The sequence below is a fragment of the Balaenoptera acutorostrata genome, chromosome 3 (assembly GCF_949987535.1).
Source record: "Balaenoptera acutorostrata chromosome 3, mBalAcu1.1, whole genome shotgun sequence".
Classification (NCBI taxonomy): domain Eukaryota; kingdom Metazoa; phylum Chordata; class Mammalia; order Artiodactyla; family Balaenopteridae; genus Balaenoptera; species Balaenoptera acutorostrata.
Genome location: NC_080066.1, coordinates 7,017,775 through 7,043,832, shown reverse-complemented (window position 1 = coordinate 7,043,832; position 26,058 = coordinate 7,017,775). Strand labels below are relative to the sequence as shown.

Below are 26,058 nucleotides of genomic sequence, written 5' to 3'. Positions count from 1 at the left end.
TGGTTGCGGGTGATGTCATTATTCTTATGTCCCCCCAAGAGCTACGATTCACAGGGATGGGGGTGTGGCCCTGGGGGTGCCTCCCTCCCAACCTTCTCTACAGGATTAGTTCTTAGCCTTAAACCCCGGCTCCAAAGCCTCTTCCCTGGGAAAGCCTCTCCGGCAGCCCAGCCAGTCATTCCCTCCCCTGCAACCCTGCACGCTTCGCTTTTTGCTTATCTATGCTTTCCCCTCATGGGAGCTTGAGTTCCTGAAAAGAGGGGCTGGGTCTTAATTATCTTTGAAAATTATCTCAGAAACAGTGAGTGTGAATCCCTAGAACAACTGAGAGACACGCTAAGAGGAGAGCAGAGGAGGGTGGGGGTGGGACCTCCACCTCCACGCTGTACCAGCACATGACTGCAAGCCACATTGCTTCTCATGTATAAAAAGGAATAATCCCTCTCCCAAATACCTCTCAGGATTATGAGGAACAAAACAGATAATGGCTCTGAAAGCACTTGAAAATCTAATGGATCCTATAAATTTAAGATAATTACATCAATGTTTTGGTGGTGAAAGGTAAGGCAAGCAGACTCTTTGTTGGATGGGTGGATGAACAGATGGGTGGGTATAAAGATGGGTAGATGGATAGATAGGTGGGTTGATAGATGGATGGATGGATGGGTGAATGGGTGGATGGGTGGATGGGTGGATGGATGGATGGATGGATGGATAGGTGGGTGGGCAGACAGATGGGTGTGTAGACAGGTAAGGGGAAGAGTATATAAAGAATGGCTAATCAGCCATGAAGCAGCTAACAGGAAGATAAGGTGAGGAAGCATCTAACTTCAAATCTTTCCAGAACATTCTCTAAGGTAAACATCTCCCTAGGGATTCTGAATTTAGAAATGGGAAGATGGGAGCAGGGAATAGCCCCACCTAATTAACAAAATGTTATCTAACGAGTACACATAAACAACAGCCCTGGTCTAAGAGCTGATAACTCCTTTCTCATATTTACTTAGCATTTATATAGTATTTTAACATGTATTGACTTGGAATGCATAAGTTTAATATTTAACGTGACATCTAATAGATTTCCATCAAGACACTCAAAGAACCATCATTATAGGCAATGATTCTATCTTTAAATTTAAAAAGGCAAATGAGGTTTATCAAGATAGTTTAAAAAAACTGGTTCAAACAGTAGGGGAGAAAGTTCATAATAGGAGCATTTTTATCAATTTTAACTTCAACTAAAAACCTAAGTTAGAGCACAAGAATCAGTTCTAAGGAAAATACAACTTGTGCATTAAAAGCCTTTTTAACAGTCTGCTCTGCCCAGAGGTGAGTGAGCTAAAAGGATCACTTTCTGAGTTTAATTTCACTAGGCAGTCTTTAAGTTTATAGGAAAGGAAAAAATGTGTCCATAGGAGTATCTGCCAAGGGAAGTTGTTTAGGAAGGAGACCTAATTTTGCTGTGGCCATACTAGTAACATTGGGACAATCCTGCAGGTACTCTGCCTGGAGAGCAGAGCCATATTTTAAAAGGGCTCCCTGTGCTCCAGCAGATGGGCTGTAAACTTGACCAGACTGCAGACACTGTGTCCTCCACACTCACCAGTCGACTGCATTAACTTCTCTATCCCTTTCCCATATGCTTTATCACATACTCACAAACACGTCTAGCAGATGGTAGGTAACAAAGAGAGAAACTTATCAGCTGAGCAAAAAGTGAAAAACCTTGTTCTAAAGGAGGCATCTAAAAACAAATCTCCTGGGCTTCCCTGGTGGCGCAGTGGTTGAGAGTCTGCCTGCTAATGCAGGGGACACGGGTTCGAGCCCTGGTCTGGGAGGATCCCACATGCCGCGGAGCAGCTGGGCCCGTGAGCCACAACTACTGAGCCTGCACGTCTGGAGCCTGTGCCCCGCAATGGGAGGGGCCGCGATGGTGAGAGGCCCGCGCACCGCGATGAAGAGCGGTCCCCGCACCGCGATGAAGAGTGGCCCCCACTTGCCGTAACTAGAGAGGGCCCTCGCACGAACCGAAGACCCAACACAGCCAAAAATAAAGAAATAAATAAAAACCAATCTCCTTCAACCTCTGATTAGATGGGAATATTTTAAATAATCAAATGACGTGAAACACAAGTAACTTCTTTCATGCCATCCTCAAGAAGCACTGCCCTTTTGTATTACAATATTTAGAATAACAGACGTATATGGATCTAATGCTATTCTGTTTTCCTAACTCGGAATAATCACAGACTTTCTTAATATCAAAAAACACTGACACAATAATAGAGCGACCAGCAACTCTCAGAGGATGATTTTTCTATCACATTAAACACCAAACAAATGCAGGGCTCTGAGGGTCCACATTCAGGCGTCAGACTGAACACTCCTATCTCGTGAGCATCACAGCAAGAAAATGTTCTAAGTTCGGAAAAAATCCTTTCCTTTTATAAAATCTCTATTTTAATATAAACAACAGAAAGGCTATTTATGCCACTAAATCTGTCTCTCTGGGTAGAAGTCCAAAGAAGTCAGACAAAGGACTTGGGGAAAGTACCTTCGCTGAAAGTACCAACAGTATATAGAGCAGGGAAACCGTACACAGGTGTCACTGTTCTTAGCATGGATACAGCTTCTAAAAAAAAGCAGGCAGCTCTGAAATAGACTAAAAGTTAGGAAAGGCCATATGAGGGAAGAAACAGAACTGAAAAAAGAGGACCTGACTCAAGCACCCACTTTTTCCCGAATCCCAGTGAGGATTTCTGGAATGGCTCGTTCTGTGAAATCTACATGCAGACATGCACATGCATCTGCAACACCCAATGTACATTTCTATAGGTTAACGGCACAAGCCGAGGAAATAAGGGGACAATCCTATCTGGTCTCAATTTCCAAATGATATACCCAGTCTTTAGGGGTGATTTTAAATCTCAAGAAATTTCACTTTTTACAGCAGGTCATCTCTTGGTATGCTCAAGTCTGATTCAAAATATCTGACTTCTGTGAATAGATATGTTTAGAACTTTATTATTATCTTAACTTTAAAAAAGACTATTAGACTATGAGGAATTGAATCAATATACGCATGACTCAAAAGGGTTAATGAAGTGTCCCAAGTAACTTCTAGAAGCTGCTTAGTCATTAAGAGATCCTGGTACTTGCTAGGGTGTATCGACTCTTGCACCTTCCAACTGACATGTTTAGTTTTTTTTTTTTAATTAATTAATTATTTTATTTTTGGCTGTGTTGGGTCTTCATTGCTGTGCGTGGGCTTTCTCTAGTTGTGGCGAGAGGAGGCTACTCTTCATTGTGGGGCACAGGCTTCTCATTGCAGTGGCTTCTCTTGCTGTGGAGCACAGGCTCTAGGCATGTGGGCTTCAGGAGTTGAAGCACGCAGGCTTAGTAGTTGTGGCTCACGTGCTCTAGAGCATAGGCTCAGCAGTTGTAGCGCACGGGCTTAGTTGCTCCGCGGCATGTGGGATCTTCCTGGACCAGGGCTCGTACCCGTGTCCCTTGCACTGGCAGGTGGATTCTTAACCACTGTGCCACCAGGGAAGTCCCTGTTCAGGTTTCTTTTAAAGAGGAGAACAGGCACTGAAACAGCCCTATATAACCTCTAATTTTGCACTGGTAGGATGCAAATAATAAACTCTGGAAGGGTTATTTTTGTTTTCTTTTTCTTTCCTATTCCTTCTCTACCCTGACACACACACACACACACGAGCACGCACCATGCCTTATCTGGTTGATATGTAATCAACTGGTTCTACATAATCAGATGGGATACTCATTGAGGAGCTAATCTGGTCATGTGATAGACTTTAATAAAATATCAAAGAGAAATAAAAGTCCACATTAAAAACTGTTGAAAATAAACATAAACATAATGGTGAAACCTTAATTTTGATTTCTAAAAGTGCTCCAATACTCTTCAAAAACTAAAGCCATTACAGCTGGAAAATGAAATGTATGCACTACATTGTCTGTCTTTCTATTATCTGTCTATCATCTATTTATCTATCTACCTACCATCTAGCTGTCTTTTATCTATCTATCTATCTGTCTAATATATGTAAATCTGCCCACCAAAACGGCTAAAATTAAAAAGACCACCACTACCAAGTGTTGGTGAGAGTATGGAGCAATAAAAATTCTCACATGTTTTTTTGATGGGCGTATAGAAAGACACAACCGATTTGGAAAAAAGGCCTAGTGGTTCCCTTTGAAACTAAACATTCACCTATCCTATAACTCAGCGATTCTGCTCCTAGATATTTTCCCAAGAGCAATGAAAACATACGTCCATAGAACAACTGTATAAAATGTTCCCAGCAACTCTATTTATAATAGCCACAAACCAGAAACAACTTGTGTGTTTCTCAATAGAAGAACGGATGAACACACCGCAGAATATTCCTCCAGTGTAATATTATTCAGCAATAAAAATAAGCAATCCATTGGTACAAGCAATAAATGGATGGATCTGACAAAAATGTTATGGTGAACAAAAGAAGCCAGGGTCCATACCGTATGATTCTATTTATAGGAAGTTCGAAACAGGCAAGAAAGTAATCTATGGTGGAAAAAATCACAACAGTGGTTTCCCCTAAAGGGTAGGGGCAGGGACTTACTAAGAGGGGCATGAGGGAACTTTCTGGAATGATATTGTGTATCATAATGGGATTTGGGGTTGCATAGGCGAATGCACAGGTCAACACTTAAGATTTGGGTATTTCCTTGTACGTAAATTTTCCTATGAGAAAGAACTCAAACAAATATTGAACACTAATTAATGATACCCATGCTGCAGTATTAGGAAGAAAGGGAACTGATACCTGATACGTGCTTTAAATTTCACTGAAAAATAAGATGGATTAATGGATGGATAGAAGAATGAATGAATTGATGGATAAGTAATAAAGCAACTATAGTAAAATGTTAATTGTAGAATCTCAGTGGCCTGCATGGGGTATTCCCTGTAAATTCTTTCAATTTTTTTCACGGCCAAACGTTTTCACGAAATAAGATGGAAAAAATCTATTATAGTCCCATAATGGCATCATTTAAAATTCTATTTTCAGGATCATTATATAAGCAAAGAGGAACTAAGAAGCTTTTTGTCAAGAGTGAAAAAGATTAAACTTTTGCAAGTAGGTTCAAATATCAAATAAACACTGTATTTCACACCTACTTTGGAGTGAATGAAGCCCCTAGTTGATGCCTAAGGAGAACAAGGGCATCTGTGCAATCCAAACATACATGAAGGGCTGTTTCGAAAATAATCACATCCTTCCCTACCCCTGACTGTCCAATTGCTGGGTTCTAACAGGTTTCTCTTGTTACATAAACAGTTGGCCAAATACTAATGGTCTCTGAACACAAACCAGAAGATTCTCCCAGGCCCAGCTGGGTGTAACCCCAACTCCCGCCCTGCTTGGCTGGTCCTCCCTCAGGAAATCATGAGAGTTACTAGTGAGAGCCCCTTACAGCGGCTACACACGTGCATCCCACACGCCACCAAGCCCAGGAGATGCTCTTAGGAGATGCTTGGAAGTGTCTGTTCAGGGTGGCTTTCCAGGGCTCAAAGGCCAACAGGGACCACACAGCAGGTATTTTGTCTTTCTCCATAAAAACAAACAGGACCATCCAGAGCCCCCTTATTACTGGTAAAATGCCATGAGGATCAAAATTGCGTGAAATTCTAATTTAATCCTCCATGTCAGAAAGCAGCCCGGTGTGAGGGTGAAGGCCAGGCTGCCCAGTGTTGCACAGTGGACTGTGTCATTCACTGTGTGACTCTGGGTAAACGGTTTAACTCCTTTGTGCCTCACATTCCTCTTCTATAAAACGAGACTGATATTTACAGCTTGCAGGATTGATGTGCAGATTAAATTAAGATAATCCATCAAGGGACTTCCCTGTTGGCACAGTGGTTAAGAATCCACCTGCCAATGCAGGGGACACGGGTTCGAGCCCTGGTCCGGGAAGATCCCACATGCCGCAGAGCAACTAGGCCCGTGCGCCACAACTACTGAGCCTATGCTCTAGAGCCCGCGAGCCACAACTACTGAGCCCGCGTGCCACAACTACTGAAGCCCACACGCCTAGAGCCCATGCTCTACCGCAAGAGAAACCACCGCAATGAGAAGCCTGTGCACCGCGACGAAGAGCTGCCCCTCCTCGCCGCAACTAGAGAAAGCCCTAGCACAGCAACAAAGACCCAACGCAGCCAAGAATAAAAAAATAAAAAATAAAAATAAATTATAAAAAAAATTTTTTTTTAAAAAGATAATCCATCAAAGTGCTCAGCATCATGCCTGGCAGGTAATCAGCGCCAAGTACCTGTTAGCTAATCATCCTGATGACTTTTTTATGTCTAAGTGAGTGAAGCTGAGACTGCCTGTGAGTATTACACTGATTTAACATGAAGTATAAGAGAGATATTGCAAATATTGATCATTCAAAGAATGTAGTAAACCTTAGGTATCAAAAGGAACGTCACTTCTAGGTTCTCAGGTTCAAAATAACAAAACTCAGGACCACTTTAAATATAGAATTTGGCACTGCATAAGCTGTCTCCAGGGTTTAGATAGAGCTTAGTCCACAGAGTTTAGGGTCCTACAGTCTCAGGGCAGGAAGGGGGAGAAGTCTCTCGTCCAAGACCCTTCTTGAGACTTAGAGAGAACACCCGCAGTCGTCTTCCTCCAGGCTCCCCTCGGCATCTCCAGCGGCCGGGAAATCTGCCTCCCTCCCACCCACCCTATCCACTGCAGACGCCATGACCCATCTTTACACTGCAGCTGATGCAGGCAGGATGAGATGCCCAAAGCCGTCCCCGCCCTCACCGGGAACTTTCGAATATGTCACACTGACAGCAAAAAGGACTGCAGAGGTGATGAGGGCTACGGACTGGAAGACAGGGAGACTGTCCTCGATTATCCGGTGGGCCCAACCTAATCATATGAGCCCTTAAAAGCAGAGAACTTTCTCTGGTTGTGGGCAGAGAGACGGGGCAGAAGGAGAAATCAGAGAGACATGACCTGTGAGCAGGACTCCACATGCTGCAGTGGAAGGAGCAAGGTGACAAGGATACAGGTGGCCTTAAGGAACCAAGAAAGGCTCACGGCTGTCAGCCAGCCAAGAAACAGGGACCTCGGCTCTCTGTTTGCGAGGAACTGAATTCTGACGACAACTTGACTGAGTTTGGAAGCAAATTCTTCCCCGGAGCCTCCAAGAAGGACCACGGCCCTGCTGATGCTTTGATTTTGGCCTTGTGATGCCTTAAGCAGAGACTCAGCTGAGCTGAGCTGTGCCCACACTTCCCACCCACGGAAACTGGGGGATAATAATGGTGCTGCTTTATGTCGCTGATTTGGGATAATCTGTGAAGGCAGCCGTAGAAAACAAATGCAATGGCCCTTAAAATATCTGAGGTTCGGGCTTCCCTGGTGGCGCAGTGGTTGAGAGTCTGCCTGCTAATGCAGGGGACACGAGTTCGAGCCCTGGTCTGGGAAGATCCCACATGCCACAGAGCAGCTGGGCCCGTGAGCCACAACTACTGAGCCTGCGCGTCTGGAGCCTGTGCTCCGCAACAAGAGAGGTCGCGACAGTGAGAGGCCCGCGCACCGCGATGAAGAGTGGCCCCCGCTTGCCACAACTGGAGAAAGCCCTCGCACAGAAACGAAGACCCAACACAGCCATAAATAAATTAATTAATTAATTAAAAAAAAAAATCTGAGGTTCCCCAACAGGTCTTCTGGTATCTTTATTTTTTTTTAGACCAAATACTCTCTGGGACTGGACCGTCTTTCACAAACAAGGCTTTGAGGCTACCCTCTTAGCTGCTCTGCTTTTAAGAACAACAATGAAATGCCTGGAGTTCCTCCATCTGATGAACTTGGTTCAGCTATTCCGGGGCTGAGCCTGTGATGACCAATAAGGATAAGGTTCTGTTGGAGGACTGTGTGAACATAGGGGCCTCTGGTCCAGCCCAGCACTTGCTAACATTATGGACAGGTGACCACATGATATGGAAACCACAGCATATGAAGCCAAGCGACCCGATTTCAAGCTCTCCTTGGAACGTGTTCTGGAGGGTCAACAGAAAGCTTAAATCTGGCATCTAGGACCAAATACAGTCCTCCAAGTATGGTGAGACCAGCACATGACACGGCAGGCTTATATCCTAATCCGCCTTCTAGAAACCACAAATTCAAGGCAGCCCAAGATCACCCAGGCAGTTTTGATAACCAGTCATACTTTCTACTCACTTTTTACTTGACTAATCTTATAGTCACTTGAAGATCTAAGTCTTTTCCCCATTGATTAAAAAAAAAAAAAGTCTTCCTTTCTATTCTGCAATTTTTTAATCTTTAACTCATAGTTACTGCCTGGGGAGAGGTTGGTTTGTTTTGTTTTGGATCTCAATCTTGCAAGCCCCCTGCCATAGACTGAATGTCTGTGTCCCCCGCAAATTCATATGTTGAAACCTAATCCCTAATGTGATGGTATCTGAAGATGGGGCCTTTGGGAGGTGATTACATCATGAGGGTGGGGACCTCATGAATGGGATTAGTGCCCTGATTAAGAAGAGATCTCAGAGAGCTCCCTCACCTGTTCTGCTATGTGAGGACACAGCAAAAAGATGGCCATCTACGAATCAGAAGTGGGCTCTCACCAGGCAGCGCATCTGCAAACACCTTGATCTTGGACTTCCCAGCCTCCCAAACTGTGAGAAATAAACTGCTGCTGTTTATAAGCCAACCAGTCTACGGTATTCTGTTACAGCTGCTTGGGTGGACTGAGACACCCCCTTTCAGTCTTTATTTCATAAGAAAGTATGATCAATATCCCTGCAATGTACTCATCCAAATCATTAATAAAATATTATTAGAAATCAACTATAAATTATAAATAATCAAACAAATTAAGAATAGGCAAATAAATAGAATGTTGTTAATAATAAAATATTGAGACCCAAGTTACATGTGCTTTAATTCTGTTAAGACAGATTTCCATTAACAAATGCTTGTTGTTGACCCTTCTCTCTTAAGAGGAGAGATCTAAGCGCTAATTGTGGGGCTGAGGAAACAAAGCAAAACCACACTCGACTACAACCAGTATAAAGTCATCCATGAGACTGCTACTAGTTACTGGTTTGAAATCAGAGGTCTTACTAATGTGATTCACCTTATGGATTGAGGCTAGCTTTCATCAAAGCGTTTATGTCTTTAGTTCAGCTCTGTCAAAATTACATTAAAAATCTTTCCTTCAACATGAATTCAATAATTTTTCTATTCGAATTCTGAGCTCTAAGAAGTCTAGGCAAATGAAATGTTCATTTGACTTGGACATGGTTGTCTCTTCTCATTACACTCAGGCTTCTCTATCTCTGTGGGGTACAGCTCAAAACAAAACAAATAAGAAACAAACCAATCTTTTACAAACTCAGTACTCACTTCCAAGTTAATTTCTCCTAAGCCAGCTTTTCCAACACCACTGGCTACTTCCCACAATCCCAAAAGATCTTGCCAGTTCTCATGTTTGCGTATGTTTATATGTTTTATATAAAGTTAAGCTTCAGTTAAGGGCTCAAACTATTTGAACATATTAAATCCACATTTGATCATCTTACCACCCCACCCTTTGTAAGTACTGTGAGTTTTACCTAATTGTTTCTGCAATTGTTATTCAGAGCTTCGGCTGATACTGGGAATCACTACAGCACCAACACTGTCCAACCAATGCTGTCCCTGCTTCAATAGCTAATCACCAAAATGACGTGTCTTACGTAACGTACAACTTTGAGGAACACTAAGTGACGTTCTGTGTGCTTGTGCTCTCTCAAACACAACTTCCTGTGGCCTACTGTGGACAAATCCTCGAAATTTCTAGAAATAAACATCATAGACAACTTACAGCTGGATTTTAGTCATGCAACTGTTAATGGTTTCATGTTACGCAAGAGATTCTTGCCTAATTACATTCAAGTACCCTGGTGATGTCCTTCTTAATTTATTTTTCCATCTCTTCTTCAATTGGGTTGTAAAATGTGAAAAAGTAAGCACCCCTAAAGAATCAAGCTTACCCCAAAATATACTGTCTCCTCCACAGCACCCTGTTTCTGTCTAACAAGTGTTTAGCATACTGTCTTCATACAGTAGACATTTCCCATTTAGGATTTTAAGAATAGAAAAGGGGAGCATGGCTGTGAGTGAAGGGAAGTGAGGATGTACAACCATCACCCAGGGGACAATGATGGAACATTCTAGCCGGAGGGGATGATTTTCACCCGGCGAAGAACGGAGCTAAAGCTGGAACAGGCACGTGAGGAAAGGCCAGACGTCATAATTTAGACGCCATACTTTGGGCAATGGGAAAAGAGTTAACGTGTCTCTTTAGGAGAGAAACATGAATTAAAATGGTGTTTGACGAGGGCCACGTGGAGAGAGCCTAGGTTGAAAGAACAGACTGAAACAGAGGGAGAAAGACACGCTGCTTTGCACAAGTACCTGGGAGGGAAAATGAAGAGAGATGAGTGAAGGAATGTTGATGAGATGGGAGGGGAAGGCAAGAATGATGCCTTAACACGAGGCAAGGTCTTCGGCCTGCAAATAAGGGAGTCATTCTCTCCCTTTCTCCAATCTTTGTTTACCTTTAGGCTAAAGCCCTGAAATCGAGACGGTTCAAGCTTCTGTCCATTCTTGGGTCTGCTCCTCAGGAGGAGACACTTCATTATCCTTCCCCTTCTCCCGTCCCCACATCACTCCACCATGTCACCAGCGACCCCCGCAGTGGTGGCTCCCTTCTCTGGGCTACGCTGAACGTTAGTCTTTTGCTCCTAGCGGGATAGTAACTGCAGGAGACCACGCAGTGTCCCTCTTCCTGCATTCTGCAATCGGGGCAGTGTCGAGGATTATTCGGGTGTTTCCATACTGCTCTGTCCTCCACCTGCAGGAGGCGTCTTTTTTTTTTTTTTTAATTAATTTTATTGGAGTCTAGCTGCTTTACAACGTTGTGTTAGTTTCTACTGTACAGCAAAGTGAATAAGCTGTACATATACATATATCCCCTCTTCTTGGATTTCCTTCCCATTTAGGTCACCACAGAGCATTAGAGTTCCCTGAGCTATACAGTAGGTTCTCATTAATTATCCATTTTATATATAGTAGTATGTATATGTCAATCCCAATCTCCCAATTCATCCCATCCCCCTTCCCTGTGGGGGGCATCCTTAATGGTTCCCGTGGTCCCAGGCCCCCGAGTTGGTGGGGCTCACCGGCCCAAGAGAGACAGAGAAACATCAAGGGGATGTGCTGAACCTCTGAGACGACACTGGGAGGCCGTTCCACGTTAGGGGTCCCCTATCATTTTATTATACGATGGCTTCGGGGGCCGATGGTGACATTCAGTCGTAACTTTCTTTTACCTCATTTAGTTACCGATAGGTATGTTTCGACAAAGATTAGAGCCAAGTTTAAAAGGAAGCCAAATTTCTAAAAGAGGCTACCGCTTCTCCCTGCAGGTGTGAGTAATCCCAGCGCTAGAAGGAACACCGATAATTGGATGCACCTTGCTTACAAATAAAAGTCACAGCCCACTGAGCTCCTCTGGAAAAAAAAATAGTTATTTTGGTGGTGATGGTGGGAAGGCCCTTAAGGCTTTCCCCAAGGGCCCCCAACAGGGTTCCAATTAGGCAGAATTTTGTTAAACAGATGCAAAAAGCCTCCAAATGTTATCTTCAGCAGCTTGGTCCCCCAAAGTGGTCCAAGCTGTACCATTACCCTGGCTGTATGGGTGCATCTCCTCTCACAGTCCTAGGGGGTCAGTGTCTGTATTGGTTTCCTATTGCTACCATAGCAAAGTACCACAACTCAGTGGCTTAAAATAACATGAATTTACTATCCTATAGCTCTGGAGGTCAGAAGCCCCAAATCAGCATCATGGAGCTAAAGTGAAGATGTTGGCAAGGCAGCATTCCTTCTGGAAGCCCTAGGGGAGAATCCATTTCCTTGCCTTTTGCAGCGTCCAGAGGCCGCCTGCATTCCTTGGCACTGTCTTCATGGCCAGCAGTGAAACATCTTCATCGTCTCTGGCTCTGACCCTCTGCCTCCCTTTTATAATCCCGAATAATCTTCCCATCTGAAGATCCTTAACTTGATTAGCTCTGCAAAGTCCCTCTTCTCATGTAAAGCACTACTGTATTCTCTGGTTCCAGAGATTAGGACATGGACATCTTTGGGGGCCATGACTCTACCTTCCACAGGGTCTGTGCGGCTAGAGAACACCATTATCTGAGGTCCCCTCACTTCTTTGGGCCTGGGTTTCCTCATCTGCAGAACCAGAAGTATAAACTTGACCAAGAAGCGCCTTCTGATACTATATAAACGCATCCACCTGGATCTAAAGACATCTACATAAATGTGCTCTATATATGCACCCTTACAATTACCAACTGTATGGATTATAAGGTAGAGAAAGGATCTAAGGGGACACCCAGATTTTGAGTCTAGTTAATAGAGAACTTAAGGTAAGCTGGATTGGAGAAGGAGGCTGGCAGCTGAGGAGTTTGAGGTCAGCTTCATGCACTGAATGGAGACGTCCAGTAGCTTGTTGGACAGAAGGAACTAGAGCTACGACACCAGGTCAAGGCAAGAGAGAGAAAAGTTGGAGTCATCCACGTAATAGGGTTTAATTACTGGAATCTCTATGGGCTAATAGATCCTGCAAGGGGTAAATGAAAGAAAAATGGGCAAGTGTTTGCAGCCTCACTTTTTTCCGAGAGGAAGAGGAGCTGGCAAACAGAGGCCTGATGGGAGGAAGGTGGAGTCGCCTTAAATACGCGGAATCAACTGTTTATTTTAAGGGAACTCATTATGAAACCATTTCTAAAGTGGTTAATTGCCTCAAATGTGGCCTATTTACAAGTTTGCCTTTACAAAAGTACGTAATGGTTTTCTGAATGTAGGGCATACCACTGGGTCACAATATAGAATTTTTAAGAACGATTACTTCTTAGAATGAATTGGTCTATTTAGGGTGCTGATGCTTAATTTAAAAAGTACTTTTAAAATACATTCACTTCCGTTTTTGCTGGAACTGAATAATTTAGCCAGGACTGTGGTCTTTAAAGGTCCAGAAGTTATATTTGGTGAAATAAGTGAAAACGACTTGTTTACAGGATTTCTCTATAACTTGATCTAACTATAAAAGCATTATTGATGTATATGTGTTATCACAGGGCGAATTCTTCCAACTAGATTTCTGAAATGTTTTTGTATTCAATTTTTCCTTCAATATACAGTATTATACACGTCTGTTGTCTGTCCAACTTATTTCCGTGTGCTTTTTTAGTAAGTAGTATTTAATAAAACTACTAAATTAGCGTTTGCCAAGAATAATGAAAATAAACAGATTTACAGACATATCAGTAATTTGTTTAAAATGAAGGCTTGATTAAAACTGAGAAAGTACCTCCATTTGCAAGCTATTAGTTCGGAAATCCACGCAATATTTTCTTTCTTTTGGTTAGATTTCTAAGCTAATAAGCTGTAAGTTACCAAGTATTACAGGACAAGTACAAACAGGATACAGAAATAATTTTTAAACTCATCTCAAAGACTTTGCCAGAAATTCCCTAGACATTGCTGTTGCTTCTGCATAGAATTCCCACACCTGGCGTGCAAGGAAGTCCAGAGGTCTTGGCAAGTTCAAGTCCTGCAGTTTCCCAGGATGTGAGCCCATGAGTTTTATTTAGATGTTATGCTCTTAATATACTGTCAGCATAAGTCATGCTTGTTGGATGGTCCTCCTGATAGCTTACATCCCTTCCTGGTCTTTCAACCGATCACGATGTTCTAAAAACCGAAATTTGAATTTGGCCAGGAATAGACCTTTTGCAGAGAAGAGAGAGAGCCAACCATACACCTCAAATGTTATGATAGATTGTAGCTATTCTGAGAGGAACAAAAAAATAGCACATCATTGCAAAATACTTTACTGTTAGACAATGAGCAGCAACCTAGCTCTGACCTTTCTTCTGGCACATAAAGAGAGTGCTGGAGTTCAAGGATACATCTCATAGAGCACGTCTGCACAGCTTACCACTCTTTAAGTAGGGGCCCCTTCTATCAAGCTGGTCTTAGCGCACAGTTGTGTAAGAGGTGGAGAAAGTCAGAATTAGTAGATACTTGTGAATAACGGTTTCTATAAAACTCCCAGAAAAAAAATTAGATACTGTGACCACTTTAGGGCAACTCAAATGAAAACACTTCATAAAAACACGCAATCATATGCTGGAGCTGGTTCAAATTCATGACCAGCAAAGCCAAGCCTCATGGTGATAGCTAACTGTTGCCTTTGAAATCCCTTTGCTGATTCAAAGCAGCTACAGTGGGAAGAGCCAAACTTTAAATTTTATCTTGAATATATAAAGAGCAAAGTGATGCCGAGAAGTTTTGCAGATGTTAGTTTCCTCTGACATAACAAAGATTCATTTAAAAAGGAAGGTGTCATTTAGGCCTAGGAATCTAATTGAGGTGCTCTGGCCTATGATTTGCGTGTTTGAGGTATCCAAGTAGTTTTTCCTAATCTAAATTTGGTTGTTGCATAACATCTATGTGAGCACAACGCATGATCGAAGTATGATTCATAGGGACTTCCCTGGCGGTCCAGTGGTTAGGACTCCACACTTCCACTGCAGGGGGCATGGGTTTGATCCCTGGTCAGGGAACTAAGATACCACAAGCTGCGCAGCCAAAAAAAAAAAAAAAAACCAAGTACGATTCATGGAACAGTTTCTACAATAAAAGCAAAACTCTTACAAATTAGGTTTCCGGGCAGGTAAGCATGAAGTTTTTTTCTTAAAGTGTATGCGTGGCGCCCTTTAGTATATGCACGAGCTGTCTTCAATCCTTTACTCTTTCTTTCAACACAACCTGAGCACCAGCTCTGTGCAAAACCCTCTACAACCTGCTGCGGAAAATGCAAAAGTGAAATCAGAGATTGCATTTGTTTTCATTGTGTATGTGATCCCCGAGAGCAGAGAAGACATGAATTTTAAAACTATGTTACAAGATAAGTGTCAAAATGGTTGGAAGAACTCAGTGGGGGTGAAGGCGACCTTCTAACGTCAAAGGAGCAATTGTCCATTCCCTGAAAACACGGTACTAGTTCAAACTCCAGATGCCAGGTAGTGAGACCCTGAGTTCTGGCAGAGCTCCTGGGCTCAGCTCTTTAAAAAGCCATCCTACCCAATAAAGGAAGTAATCCTAGGCAAAAATATTCCAAGATACTTGATCTCCCACTCCAAACACACAATATACTAAGGTACTCCTAGCTGTGCATAAATATCTCACAGGTTGCCTTTTTCTCACTCACTGCACAGAATATTCCATTTCTGAGACTTTAGTTACCAGATAAGATATTTAGCAGCAAGCTCTCTGCAAAATGCGGTGTCTGACCTAGACCTAGTAGGTTTTTTTCATGACTTTTTTGTTCCAGTTAAGGCTATGCCTTCCCCTATTTTGTAAGTGCACAAACTTAATGTTTCCATGTCCCTATTCCAACTGCAAAACAAAAAATTCACCCATTCTTTGGAATTAATGGCCTTGTTGAAACACAAATATCATATTCATTGAAACAGCTGATTCAAAGAGCAGTAGGGGATTAATGAAAGAGGCTACAATTCAACACTGATGAGCTAAATGTCCTAAACATTCATTTCCTACATGAAGAGACAGTCTTTTCTGCACCTTGCCAATGTTCCCCCTTCCGTAATATACTTTACTAAATTTATACACAATTCAGAATGGTCTTGTTTCATCACAGCTATAGAAAAAGCGATGCATGAAAGAGACGCCAGCAAATGATACAGCAAGCGATGACTATGAAAACCTTGAATTCAACATGTAGGTAACAAACCAAACCCAACCGACTGTGGGTAGAAACTCCCTTCCCTGTCTCAACATGAGAGGTGGAAAACCACCAGGGTTCTCTGCTCCCAGGCACTCCCGGGCTCTGGGCTCTGAATATTTGCCATAAGGAAAGAGGGCGAGCATATGGAAAAGGGCGTAAGGCAGGGTCCTAGCAAGAGGATGGAGCGAGCTGGGAGGGAGCGCTCCCCGTGCATTCCGTCTGCTGGGCGGACTTCACAGAACACACACCTTTCCTCGAGGAAAGGACGCGGGCAAGGAGTCTGGGGGTCGGGGTGCGGGTGAGGGTCTCCGGGGCTGCAGGGAAGCCCTCCCGGGAGACCAGAGAGGCCCAGCGAGGCCCGGCATTGGTGTCCTGTGTGAACGCCAGATGTTCATCTACGGCGGCCTCACTCACCCTTTCGAAAAGCCAGGCAACAGAGAAGCACTCGATTTAGACCGCACAAACCCGTGCAAAGGAAGCTTCGGGCTTCCCCAAATAAATTCTTATTTTGAAAACAAAAGACAGGCTCGTGGCCATTCTCAGAGGCGAGCACATTGCTCCCAGGGCTGGAAAGCATATTTGCAGAGGCCAAAGATTAGACAAAAGCCTTGAGCTGGGGACACACAGCCGTGGAAATGATTTTTTTTTTTTTAATTGACTAGGGCCTCCCAGTTCCAATTCTTTCTCCCCTTCCGGGGATGATTCCTGGGCCGCCGAGCAGAGCCCTTAGGGCCTGTTAAAGACGTCGGATCGGGAGGGGGAGGAGACCCCGAAACTTTCCCAAACTGCGGCAGGCTGGAGGCTGGCAGCGGCCGCGGACCTCAGGGTCCCGGGGAGCAGGGGGCACCCCAGGGGCGGCGGCCACCCCCTCGGCCGCCGCAACAAAAGGGCCGAGCGTAGCCTTCGCGATCGGGCTTCGAGAACCGAGCCCCGAGGTGGGAAGCGGGCGATGGCGACCCGGAGGCTGCCGTTTTCGCCCGGGCGAAGGAGGAGATGGAGCCGCGTGTCCGCGGCGCGCATAAAGGACCTTCGGATGCATCCAAACCGGCCACGCGAGGCGGCAATAGCTGATGCCACCCGCACCCCGGCGGCCCGCGGCCCCCCGGGAGCGTCTGCCCGGGTATCTCGGCGCCCCCGGGCGGCGCCGCCCCCTCGGGAGCGCGGCGCTGGGGCTGCAGGCCCGGTGGCGGCAGCTCGGGCTCGGGCGGCCGTGGCGACACAATGCGGCCCCGGAGCCCCGCCGCCGCCGCCGCCGCCGCCTCTGCCGCAGGCCCGCGGCCGACACAAAGCCCGCCGCCGCGCACCGACCTTGGGCTCCGGCGCCGGGTTCCCGCAGCGTCTTGGTCACCGCCTTCCAGACGTTGCAGCCCAGCAGGCAGAGCAGGAGCGCCGCCGACCTGCTCATCTCCGCGCCGCAGGGCCCCGGGCGGCGCGGGCTGGCCGACCACCGGCTCGGAGCGGCGCGTCAGGGGCAGCCGGCCGCCGCGCCTCCCTCCATATCGCCTGGCTCCGCGCGCGCCGGGCCCGCCGCCCGATTGGCCGCGCCCCCGCCCGGCGCGGCGCCGGGCCCCGCAGCCCACGGCCGCTCCCGCCTCCGCGCGCCCCGGTGGGTTTCCCCGAAGAGCCGCCGCCGCGCCTCCGCCGCCTCTTTAACCCCTTCGCGCCCCGCCCGCGGCGGCGCCCAGGCCCCGGGCCGTGGTGCCACCTGGCGGCCGCGCGCCCACGTGCCCCGCCCGTGCGGCCACCCCCTCGGGTCCGCCCCGCGCGCCCCCCGGTCCCCCGGGAGCAGTGAACGCGACCCTGGCGTCCAGACCGCCCTGCCGCCCCCCTACCCCGCCTCTTGGGAAAAACAGTAGCTGCCTTTCAGGCCGAAACCCTCGCCCCAGGTTAGCTGACGGCCCTCAGGAGGTCCTGGGGTCTCCCTGTGCGACCCCGCTCGGTTTGCGCAGGAGCGCGGCGTCCTGCAGCTCTTTCTGTCCCGATCCACCCAGGAACCCCAGGGGAGATCTGACACCCAACGCCGAAGGTCGGCGGGAACAGAATCCCCCAGCCCGGGTACACCGTACGCAGGCGACCGTCAGCGCCTGAGTGTTGACAGGCGAACATCTCCAGGTTGTGTCGGGCTTGGATGTTTCTAGAAGGTTATGGTGGGGAGGAAATTTACACTTATTGAGGCCCTAAGTACTTGTTATTTCCCATTTTTCTCTTCATAATATAGGAACTCAGAGGTAGGTATTGCTATCCCCATTTACAGAGGAGAAAATCGAAGCTAGAGAGGGTTAAGGAATTTGTCCTTAGCAAGTAGCTGATGGGTGACAGAGCCAAGGTTCGAATAAGACAATCATCCTGGCGCCAGGGTTGAAGCTCTCCGCGAGAACCTCAGGCTTCCTTGAAGCTGAGGTACCCACCCACCAACTTCCATTCTTTAACTCCCTCTTGTCTGTGCACCTTCCTCCATATAACCCTCACGTCCCCCTGACTCTCTCCACCCCATCTCCCAACCAGCACTGCAGGGACCCTGGGACCTCTGCCCGGGACCCCCGATCTGGGGAAATCCTCTAGGCTCACTAGCGGCCCCGTGCTGCCTCCAGAACGGTAGGCCAGAGGAGGGTTATTATTGTATTTTTATAATTGGGCATTAGGGTATGGCAGGCACTGTACCAAAAAGAGAATGAAGGATGGCGCTTGCCCAGTGGGCTTATTAGAGACAAGTCATTGTGAGACACAATAAAACCAGGAGGAGGGGAAGCCCCGGTGGGTGTTACTGGCACCCTCAGGACCAAGGCTGCCATTAGTGCAAACTGGGCACCTGTACAGGGTGGCAGGTAGTCGGGAAGGTGGAAAAGAAGACCCCCAATTAGGGACTGCCTGATGCCTCCTCCTCTGACTTCCAGCATCAAAGCCTTAGGGTAATTCCAGGGTCCACATCAGAGCCAGGGGAGGGGAGCATAGAGAGGACCATCCGGGTCAGTCCGCCCTCAAGTCCAGCTTGGGTTCCTGCCCCCAGGAGCACAAAGAGGCCAAGCCAGCTAGCTTGCTTGGTGGAGGATGGCTTTTGGAGCAGGGCAGACCCAAAATTTTCAAATCACTTTCTTGGGGTAGGGGGCTGCTTCTAAGAGAAGTGACATTAAGCCCAACCCAGAGTTGAAACTTCTCACTTCATATCTTTTGAGGATATGCCTTTGTCAGGGATGTTGATGATAAGAGACAGCACTAGCCTGAGAAAAATAATAATGATAACAAGAATAATCGAAAACCAGGTTATTATTGGGAGAGCACCTGGGACTCCTACAGAATCCTGGGCGCTGAAGTGTCAGGTCTCATGAGGGAACCAAGGACTCTATTATATTTGGAGTTCCTAGTATTATAGATGCCACTTTCATTGGACTGGAGGTATTTCCTCATGACAACTTACTTGGGTGGTATTATTATTCCTATTTTACAGGTGAACAAACTGAGGCTCAGTGACAAATAAGTTGCCCATAGTATCTGGGTCTGATGACAGCAAACTCAAATTCCCTATATCAAGTTACCTCCAAGAATAAATCTCATGCAAATGACTCAGGTTACCACTAGCTGTGTCCACATTGTTTTAAAAACGGGTTCTAATCCCAGTAAAGTCTGAATCCAGTTAATAGTATCTAATGAATGGTATTGTGCCAATGTCAATTTCCTGGTTTTGATAATGTGCTATAGTTATATAAGATGTTACAACTGGGGGATGCTGGTTGGGGGGGGAGCTGGGTGCAGGGGCAAGGGACCTCTCTGCACCATTTTTATAACTTCTTATGAGTCTATCATTCAAAATAAAATTTTAAAAAAGCAAAAAACCTTGTTCTATACCATTTTCCCCCCTAAGCTTCATTGTTCATTGTATTTGGGGTCCTATATCTATTCTAGTATAGAGTTCTAGAACTTTTAAGAGTGGGAGAAGTCTAAATAAACACTAAGTGATAAGTCTATTCAAGTTTGGGTCACAATCAGGACTTGTAGGTGCTCAAGATAATGGTTGTTATTATTGTGCATGTAACAAAATTTCTGTGGATGACATGGCAGTTTAGAAACACTTTATATACCTTGATAGCAACACTGAGGCTTGTATAAATAGTTTCTCGGAAGGACCAGCCCCATCCCATCTTGCAGATGAAACAGAAGGTTAGATACTTTGCACAGTGCGCCATCTCAAAGCCAAAAAGAGAGCTGAGGCCCCCATGATCATTGGCTCCCCATGTAGATGTTCTCCAGCTACTTGGGTGGGAGGCTAAGAAAGCACAAATTCTGCAAAATCACATAAACAACTGCACTGTGCATATCATCTGCCTAGAATTATGTAAGAATTAAATAATCACCCTTCTCTACTGGAATAAAAGAATATGGTTTACCTTTTCTCCTGTTCCAGAAACCAGACTCCCACTTAGTAACTGGGGGTGGGGGGGGGGGGAAATAAATCACTGCTTCGGAGGGAGTGTTTGCAGAACAATGGAAATCAGAAGTGTTCATTCCTTCTAGAACTTTTCCTGTTGCTCTTATTAAAATCTCACATTGTTTGACTAAAGATGAATTATGACTGTACTTACTTGAAATTGCTTAGAAGTTGCCTGCCTGTACATTTCATTTCAATTTTCGAGTTCTCTGCCAAAAGCAGTGATGCCATATACAAAACTTTTCCTGGCTGAGTTTTTCCAGAAACCTTGATGTCAGAGGCTCTGTGTCAAGGTTTCTTAGGCCAAGATTATTTCTTCCATTGAAATCTTTCCTGATGTTGGTGCCCATGTGGTGGAATTTTAATTGTCTGAATTTATTTCAAGAGGCGTTGTCCTTCCTTCTCCCCTTTCTTCTCCTGCCCCCCTGCTCCCCCTCATCTGCCCCTGAGTAAGAAGCTGCCTGTGAATAACAAATTTAGTATGAGGTTTGTACAGATCAGGAAGTGTGTCATGGACATTCCAACTCCTGTTTTCTGATGCTTTAATTAAACTTAGATAAAATGTAGCCAGAGGTGGAAATTGGAAGGGCTCAGCATTTTTTTAGAACCTGTTGGCCATCCATTTGCAAAAGACAAAAGAGAAAGGTAAAGAAATTACTGAAAAGGAATTGATGTGTCCCATTAACCATAACACTCCCACGTTCCCCTCTATTGGTGAGTCACACCCACATCAATCCATGTGACTTTCCAACAAGATCTTCTTTCAGCTTCACATGAGAAGTTGCAAATGTGTATTAGCCTACAAGAGGGAATCTCTGGCAGTGTGATGTCAGATCCCCTGTATGACTGTTCTTCTTTGCATGCCCCGGAGTCACTAGAAGACTCTGGGATGCATCAATAGGTCTTGGCCGTTGAGAAGGATATTCAAAGGCTGGTGGCTACCTGAGAATCTGGTTGCCTGTTCCATTAGAGCAAGGAGAATCTTCCAGTTCAACCCTTTGCTGGCCATGGAATTACTGTCATAGAGTCAAGGAGGGCTCGAGGAAAGTAGGAAAGTCAGCTTCTGTGGACGGAGAATGTCACCTGGCAAATCAGTAAACAAAGGATATTGCAGCCATCAAGGCTTCAGCCACTGCAGCCACCCCCAGACTGTGCACCCTGAGGGGACTCAGGATGGAGAAAAGCAGGATACTGGCCCCAGATAGTTAAGGTGCATATCAAAGGAATGATTTCAGTGAGTCCAGACTCTTGCATCTTCCCATACACAGAAGTGGGCTAAATTCATTAACTCCAGATGTCCGGTGTTTCTTTAATTAGCAGTAATCTTTTGATGTTCCAACTGCTTGTTTTGGGGGGTTTTTTTTGCAAAAACTCCTATATGTCCTGGCTCCTCTCTTGCCTCTTTGGGACAGTCCCTTAGAGCTATCTGAGAGGCTGTCTCCTGGCCTTAAGTCCTCAGTATGTCCGCCAAATAAAACGTAATTCTCAACTTTTAGGCTGCGCAAAAACTTAAAAGAGTTAGGGAAAAGACAGGAAGCTAATGAAGAAAATGGAATAGGTAATTAACACTAATCGAATTCTTGTTGTGTGGTTCATTCTGTACCTGGAACAGGGAGGAAAGCTTTGCTGTGCTGTAGGGCCTCACTTCCCCTAATCTCTGGTCAATTTCAGGCTAACTCTTTCCTAGTGGTACTTTGTTACTCTTTTCCTTTCTTGTCATTTCCTCTCTGCTTAGTTTTGAGGCTCTGGACCCAAAGCTACCTGCTGCCAGGTCATTTCTCTTAATGCCTGTTTAATTCTTAAACGAAGGTTCTCTCCCTCCAGCAGTGCCCTTCATTACAGGCCCCTTAAACATGGAAGTGGGGATGAGGAGGGGATATGTCTGCTCAAACAATACAACGGGCTTAGATATTATTGTAATATTAATTTAGTCATTCAGCCACTCTCACTAAAATATAAACTCCATGAGAACAGAGTGTTTGTCCAACTCACTGACATAATTCCCGGCATCTGGAAAAAATATTTGGCACAAAATAGGTGCTCAATAACTATTGGCCAAAGTGAAAAATTGTGTCTAACCTTGAAGAAATATTTTCTTCCAGTCAGTCTAAATATCACTCTGCTACCTTGGACTGATATATGAATTAGCAGGTACTAACTGAGTCCTTACCATGGGTCCAAAGTTTTAGAAGGTAACTCAAGATGCTTTCCCACCTTCTGAGCTTCCCTCTCACAATTACTCATCAGAGATCCCTCCTCAGACAGGCAGGTCTTGAACTGGCCCCTGAACTTGAGCCTTTCCCACTGTGGGACCGGTGTTGATACTGACCTCTCATCCTTTCCTATCCTTCAAAACGCAGATCAAGTCACATCGCTACTGTGTCCTCAGCCTGGCAGATAAGGTTCGCCACATTCACTAACCACTTTGTAAAGTTAGTTATCATTATAACCACCTGCTCCCACCTGTTGCAAACATCTGCTTTCAACACATAAGTTTAGACCATGTACAGAAAAGATGTAGAGTGGGATTCCAAAGTGAGCTGGGGTCAGCATTGGCCAAAGTGCATGCTGTCTGTTTGTAACAGTCAAAACTGTAACATCTGGTGCTGCTATCTGGGAATGTTTGTGTAAACTTTTGACGTCTGAAAGCACATGATTCTTCTTTTTATAATTTTATTGGCGTATAGTTGATTTACAATGTTGTGTTGGTTTCAGGTGTACAGCAAAATTAATCTGTTACACATATACATATATCACTCTTTTTTAGATATTTTCCCATATAGGCCATTACAAAGTATTGAATAGAGTTCCCTGTGCTATACAGTAGGTCCTTATTAGGTATCTATTCTATATATAGTAGTGTGTATGTGTCAATCCCAATCTGAAAGCACACGATTCTTAAATTCTGACATCAGTATTTAGGGTAAAGGCTTATATAGACAATAACTCCAGAATCTTCTCAAAAGAGGGCAACCTTCAGTCATTTGAAATAAACTCAAAATAGTATATCTGAAAATCTGAGCATGATAACTTTTCCACAGTAATGTCTTATCTTCCCAACTTACAAGCTCTGAAGGAATCTCCTTTTCGACATCTTTGTGGCTTGCTCAAGATCCCAACGACGCCTTGCTTGGAGCTGACTTTCCGCAAAGCCACTTGCTTACCAATTGGCTGGTATACATAGGTTTGATTGATTGGTTATCATTCAGAGGAAATGCAAGTTGCCACGTGGAACACGAGATTTTGGTGCACATATGATCTTATTCAAAAATTATTCTTTCCACTATTTTTTTTAAAAGAGAAGTAGATGACTTTTTGAAAACAATTTTTAAAAAATATTTTATTTATTTACTTATTTGGTTGCACCAGGCCTTAGTTGTGGCAGGCAGCCTCCTTAGTTGTGGCACATGTGCTCCTTAGTTGCTACTCGCTGGCTCTTTAGTTGTGGCAGGACAACTCTTAGTTGCAGCATGCCTGTGGGATCTAGTTCCCTGACCAGGGATCGAACCTAGGCCCCCTGCATTGGGAGCATGGAGTCTTAACCACTGTGCCACCAGGTAAGTCCCTCTTTCAACTATTTTTAAAGAAAGGTGTTACATAACACCAGCATTTTCATCTAAATAAAGTATTTTCTTTTCAAAGAAATATTTTTTGGAGTCACCCCTCTGCAAGACTTAAGCATGTCTCTCCCACTCCCTCTGCCCCACCCCTCCTCCCAAGAATCTGCCTTTACCTGGGGTGAAGGTGTTGACAGATGTATGAGCGGTGGTCCCGGGTATGTGTCCCTGAGGAGGATGGCCTGTCCCCAGGGATGAGGGGAAACAGGGACCTGGAGAAATCTAGTTATGAGGCAGGTGTCCTTGAAGGGAAAAGGAATGGGGTCCAAGCCACATGGAAGAGCCCAGACGCTCACTCTGAACACACTGACAGCTGACTCCCAGGAGCCCCGGTGGGAAAGCATACAATAGGGGCATAAAAGGTAACATTCCTAAGCTAACAAAAAGCATCAAACAAACGGACTGAAAAATCCCACAACCCAGAGACTTCCCTTTCACCCACCCCCAATCAATGCCTTGCTAAATATAGGATTCCTTCGCTGGGAACCTTATTTGGAAGCACCCCAGTATCTTCCCATATACAGTAAACCCTCTCTCCACTGAGGCAGGTAGCATGGTGGTTAAATGCCTGAGCCTGAGCGCTGACTCCGGGCTGACTGGGCTTGGACTTCTGGGATGTTCCTCACCTTGCTTTGCTCCTTTGTCAAATGGGGATGAAAAGAGTAGTACCTCTGTCCAAGGGTTGTCACATGGATTTGGCGAGATAAAGGACAGAGCCTGGCTTGTGGTAGCAGCTGTCCGTATGCATAGTGGCCATTTCTCCCCTGCAGAAGTAGGCTGGTTCTGAAGATGGGAAGTTTCTTGGGCAGCAGTGGGGACCACTGGCTTGGCCTTGAACCTGCCCTGTGAGGTCTGCTGGGGGCCCCCTAGGGTGCTGCTGGCTCCGACTCTTCAGATGAAGTGGAGATGCTTTCACTGCTGTTCCTTCTAGAACAGTCACTCATGTGACTTAGCAGTTTCTCATTCATAATCCCTTCTGCGGGGCTGTGGACCCTACAGTCTCCTGGATGCCGGGAATGAGGGAAGTCGATGCCTCCTGGACTAAGATGGGTGCTTCCCGGAGGAGAGTGGAAATCAACAGTCCCTGGGCTCATTTCCTCGGCCTGTCACGTGGTCCAGTCTCATACTGGAGAGAGCCCAGGTAAGGATAACAGGGCTGGGAGAATAGCCAGGCTGTCTTTAGCAACCTGCAGGCTGAGGACCAGCCGAGAAAGTCAGGGTGAGGCTTCCCTGGTGGCACAGTGGTTAAGAATCTGCCTGCCAATGCAGGGGACACGGGTTCGATCCCTGGCCCGGGAAGATCCCACATGCCGTGGAGCAGCTAAGCCCTTGCGCCACAACTACTGAGCCTGTGCTCTAGAGCCCACAAGCCACAGCTACTGAGCCTGCGCTCTAGAGCCCATGAGCCACAACTACTGAGCCTGCGCTCTAGAGCCCGCAAGCCACAACTACTGAGCCCATGTGCCACAACTACTGAAGCCCGCGCACCTAGAGCCTGTGCTCCACAACAAGAGAAGCCACCGCAGTGAGAAGCCCGTGCACCGCAACGAAGAGTAGCCCCCGCTCGCCGCAACTAGAGAAAGCCCATGCGCAGCAACAAAGACCCAACAGAGCCAAAAATAAAATAAATAAATTTATATTAAAAAAAAAAAAGTCAGGAGGGAGAGAGACATTGGACCCACAATCTGGAGTCTTTAATGTTAATTTATTTACCAGTTCACATTAAAAAAAAATAACTAAGTTGTCAGAATATAAGGATTCTTTCCCTCTTAACAAAGCCACAGAAAATGAAACATAATCTGGAATTGGTTCTTTTATAAACATCATTACACAAAATGTTTTGCAAATTAAAACTGGAATACTGGAGAGAAAATAAAGCATTTCATTTTCTTGGCGTCCTTGGAACTTTATGTTCTAGACTGAGGCCTGAAGTCCAGAACAGGTAGGTACCTGTGGCTGACAGAGTCTTGAATGTGATTCCTACCGTGTATCTAACCTTGAACTTTGAAATCATTTCTATCAAATTTTGCCCCCAAACACTCACACCCATACACCAAAAATTATGGTACAGCTTTCTTTAAAGCTTGCATAAGAATAAAAGATTTT

At 45.4% G+C, this 26,058-nt stretch overlaps 1 protein-coding gene across 1 annotated transcript in view; it reads right to left on the bottom strand.

The window, feature by feature from the left end:
• The window catches only part of FAM171A1 (family with sequence similarity 171 member A1), a 129,807-nt gene extending 112,201 nt beyond the window's left edge, over window positions 1–17,606 (bottom strand). The window contains exon 1 of the mRNA XM_057544129.1: window positions 17,221–17,606. Coding sequence (XP_057400112.1) covers window positions 17,221–17,317 — 97 coding nt within the window. The 5' untranslated portion in view covers window positions 17,318–17,606. The remainder of the gene's footprint in view (window positions 1–17,220) is intronic.
• Window positions 17,607–26,058: the final 8,452 nt, after the last annotated feature.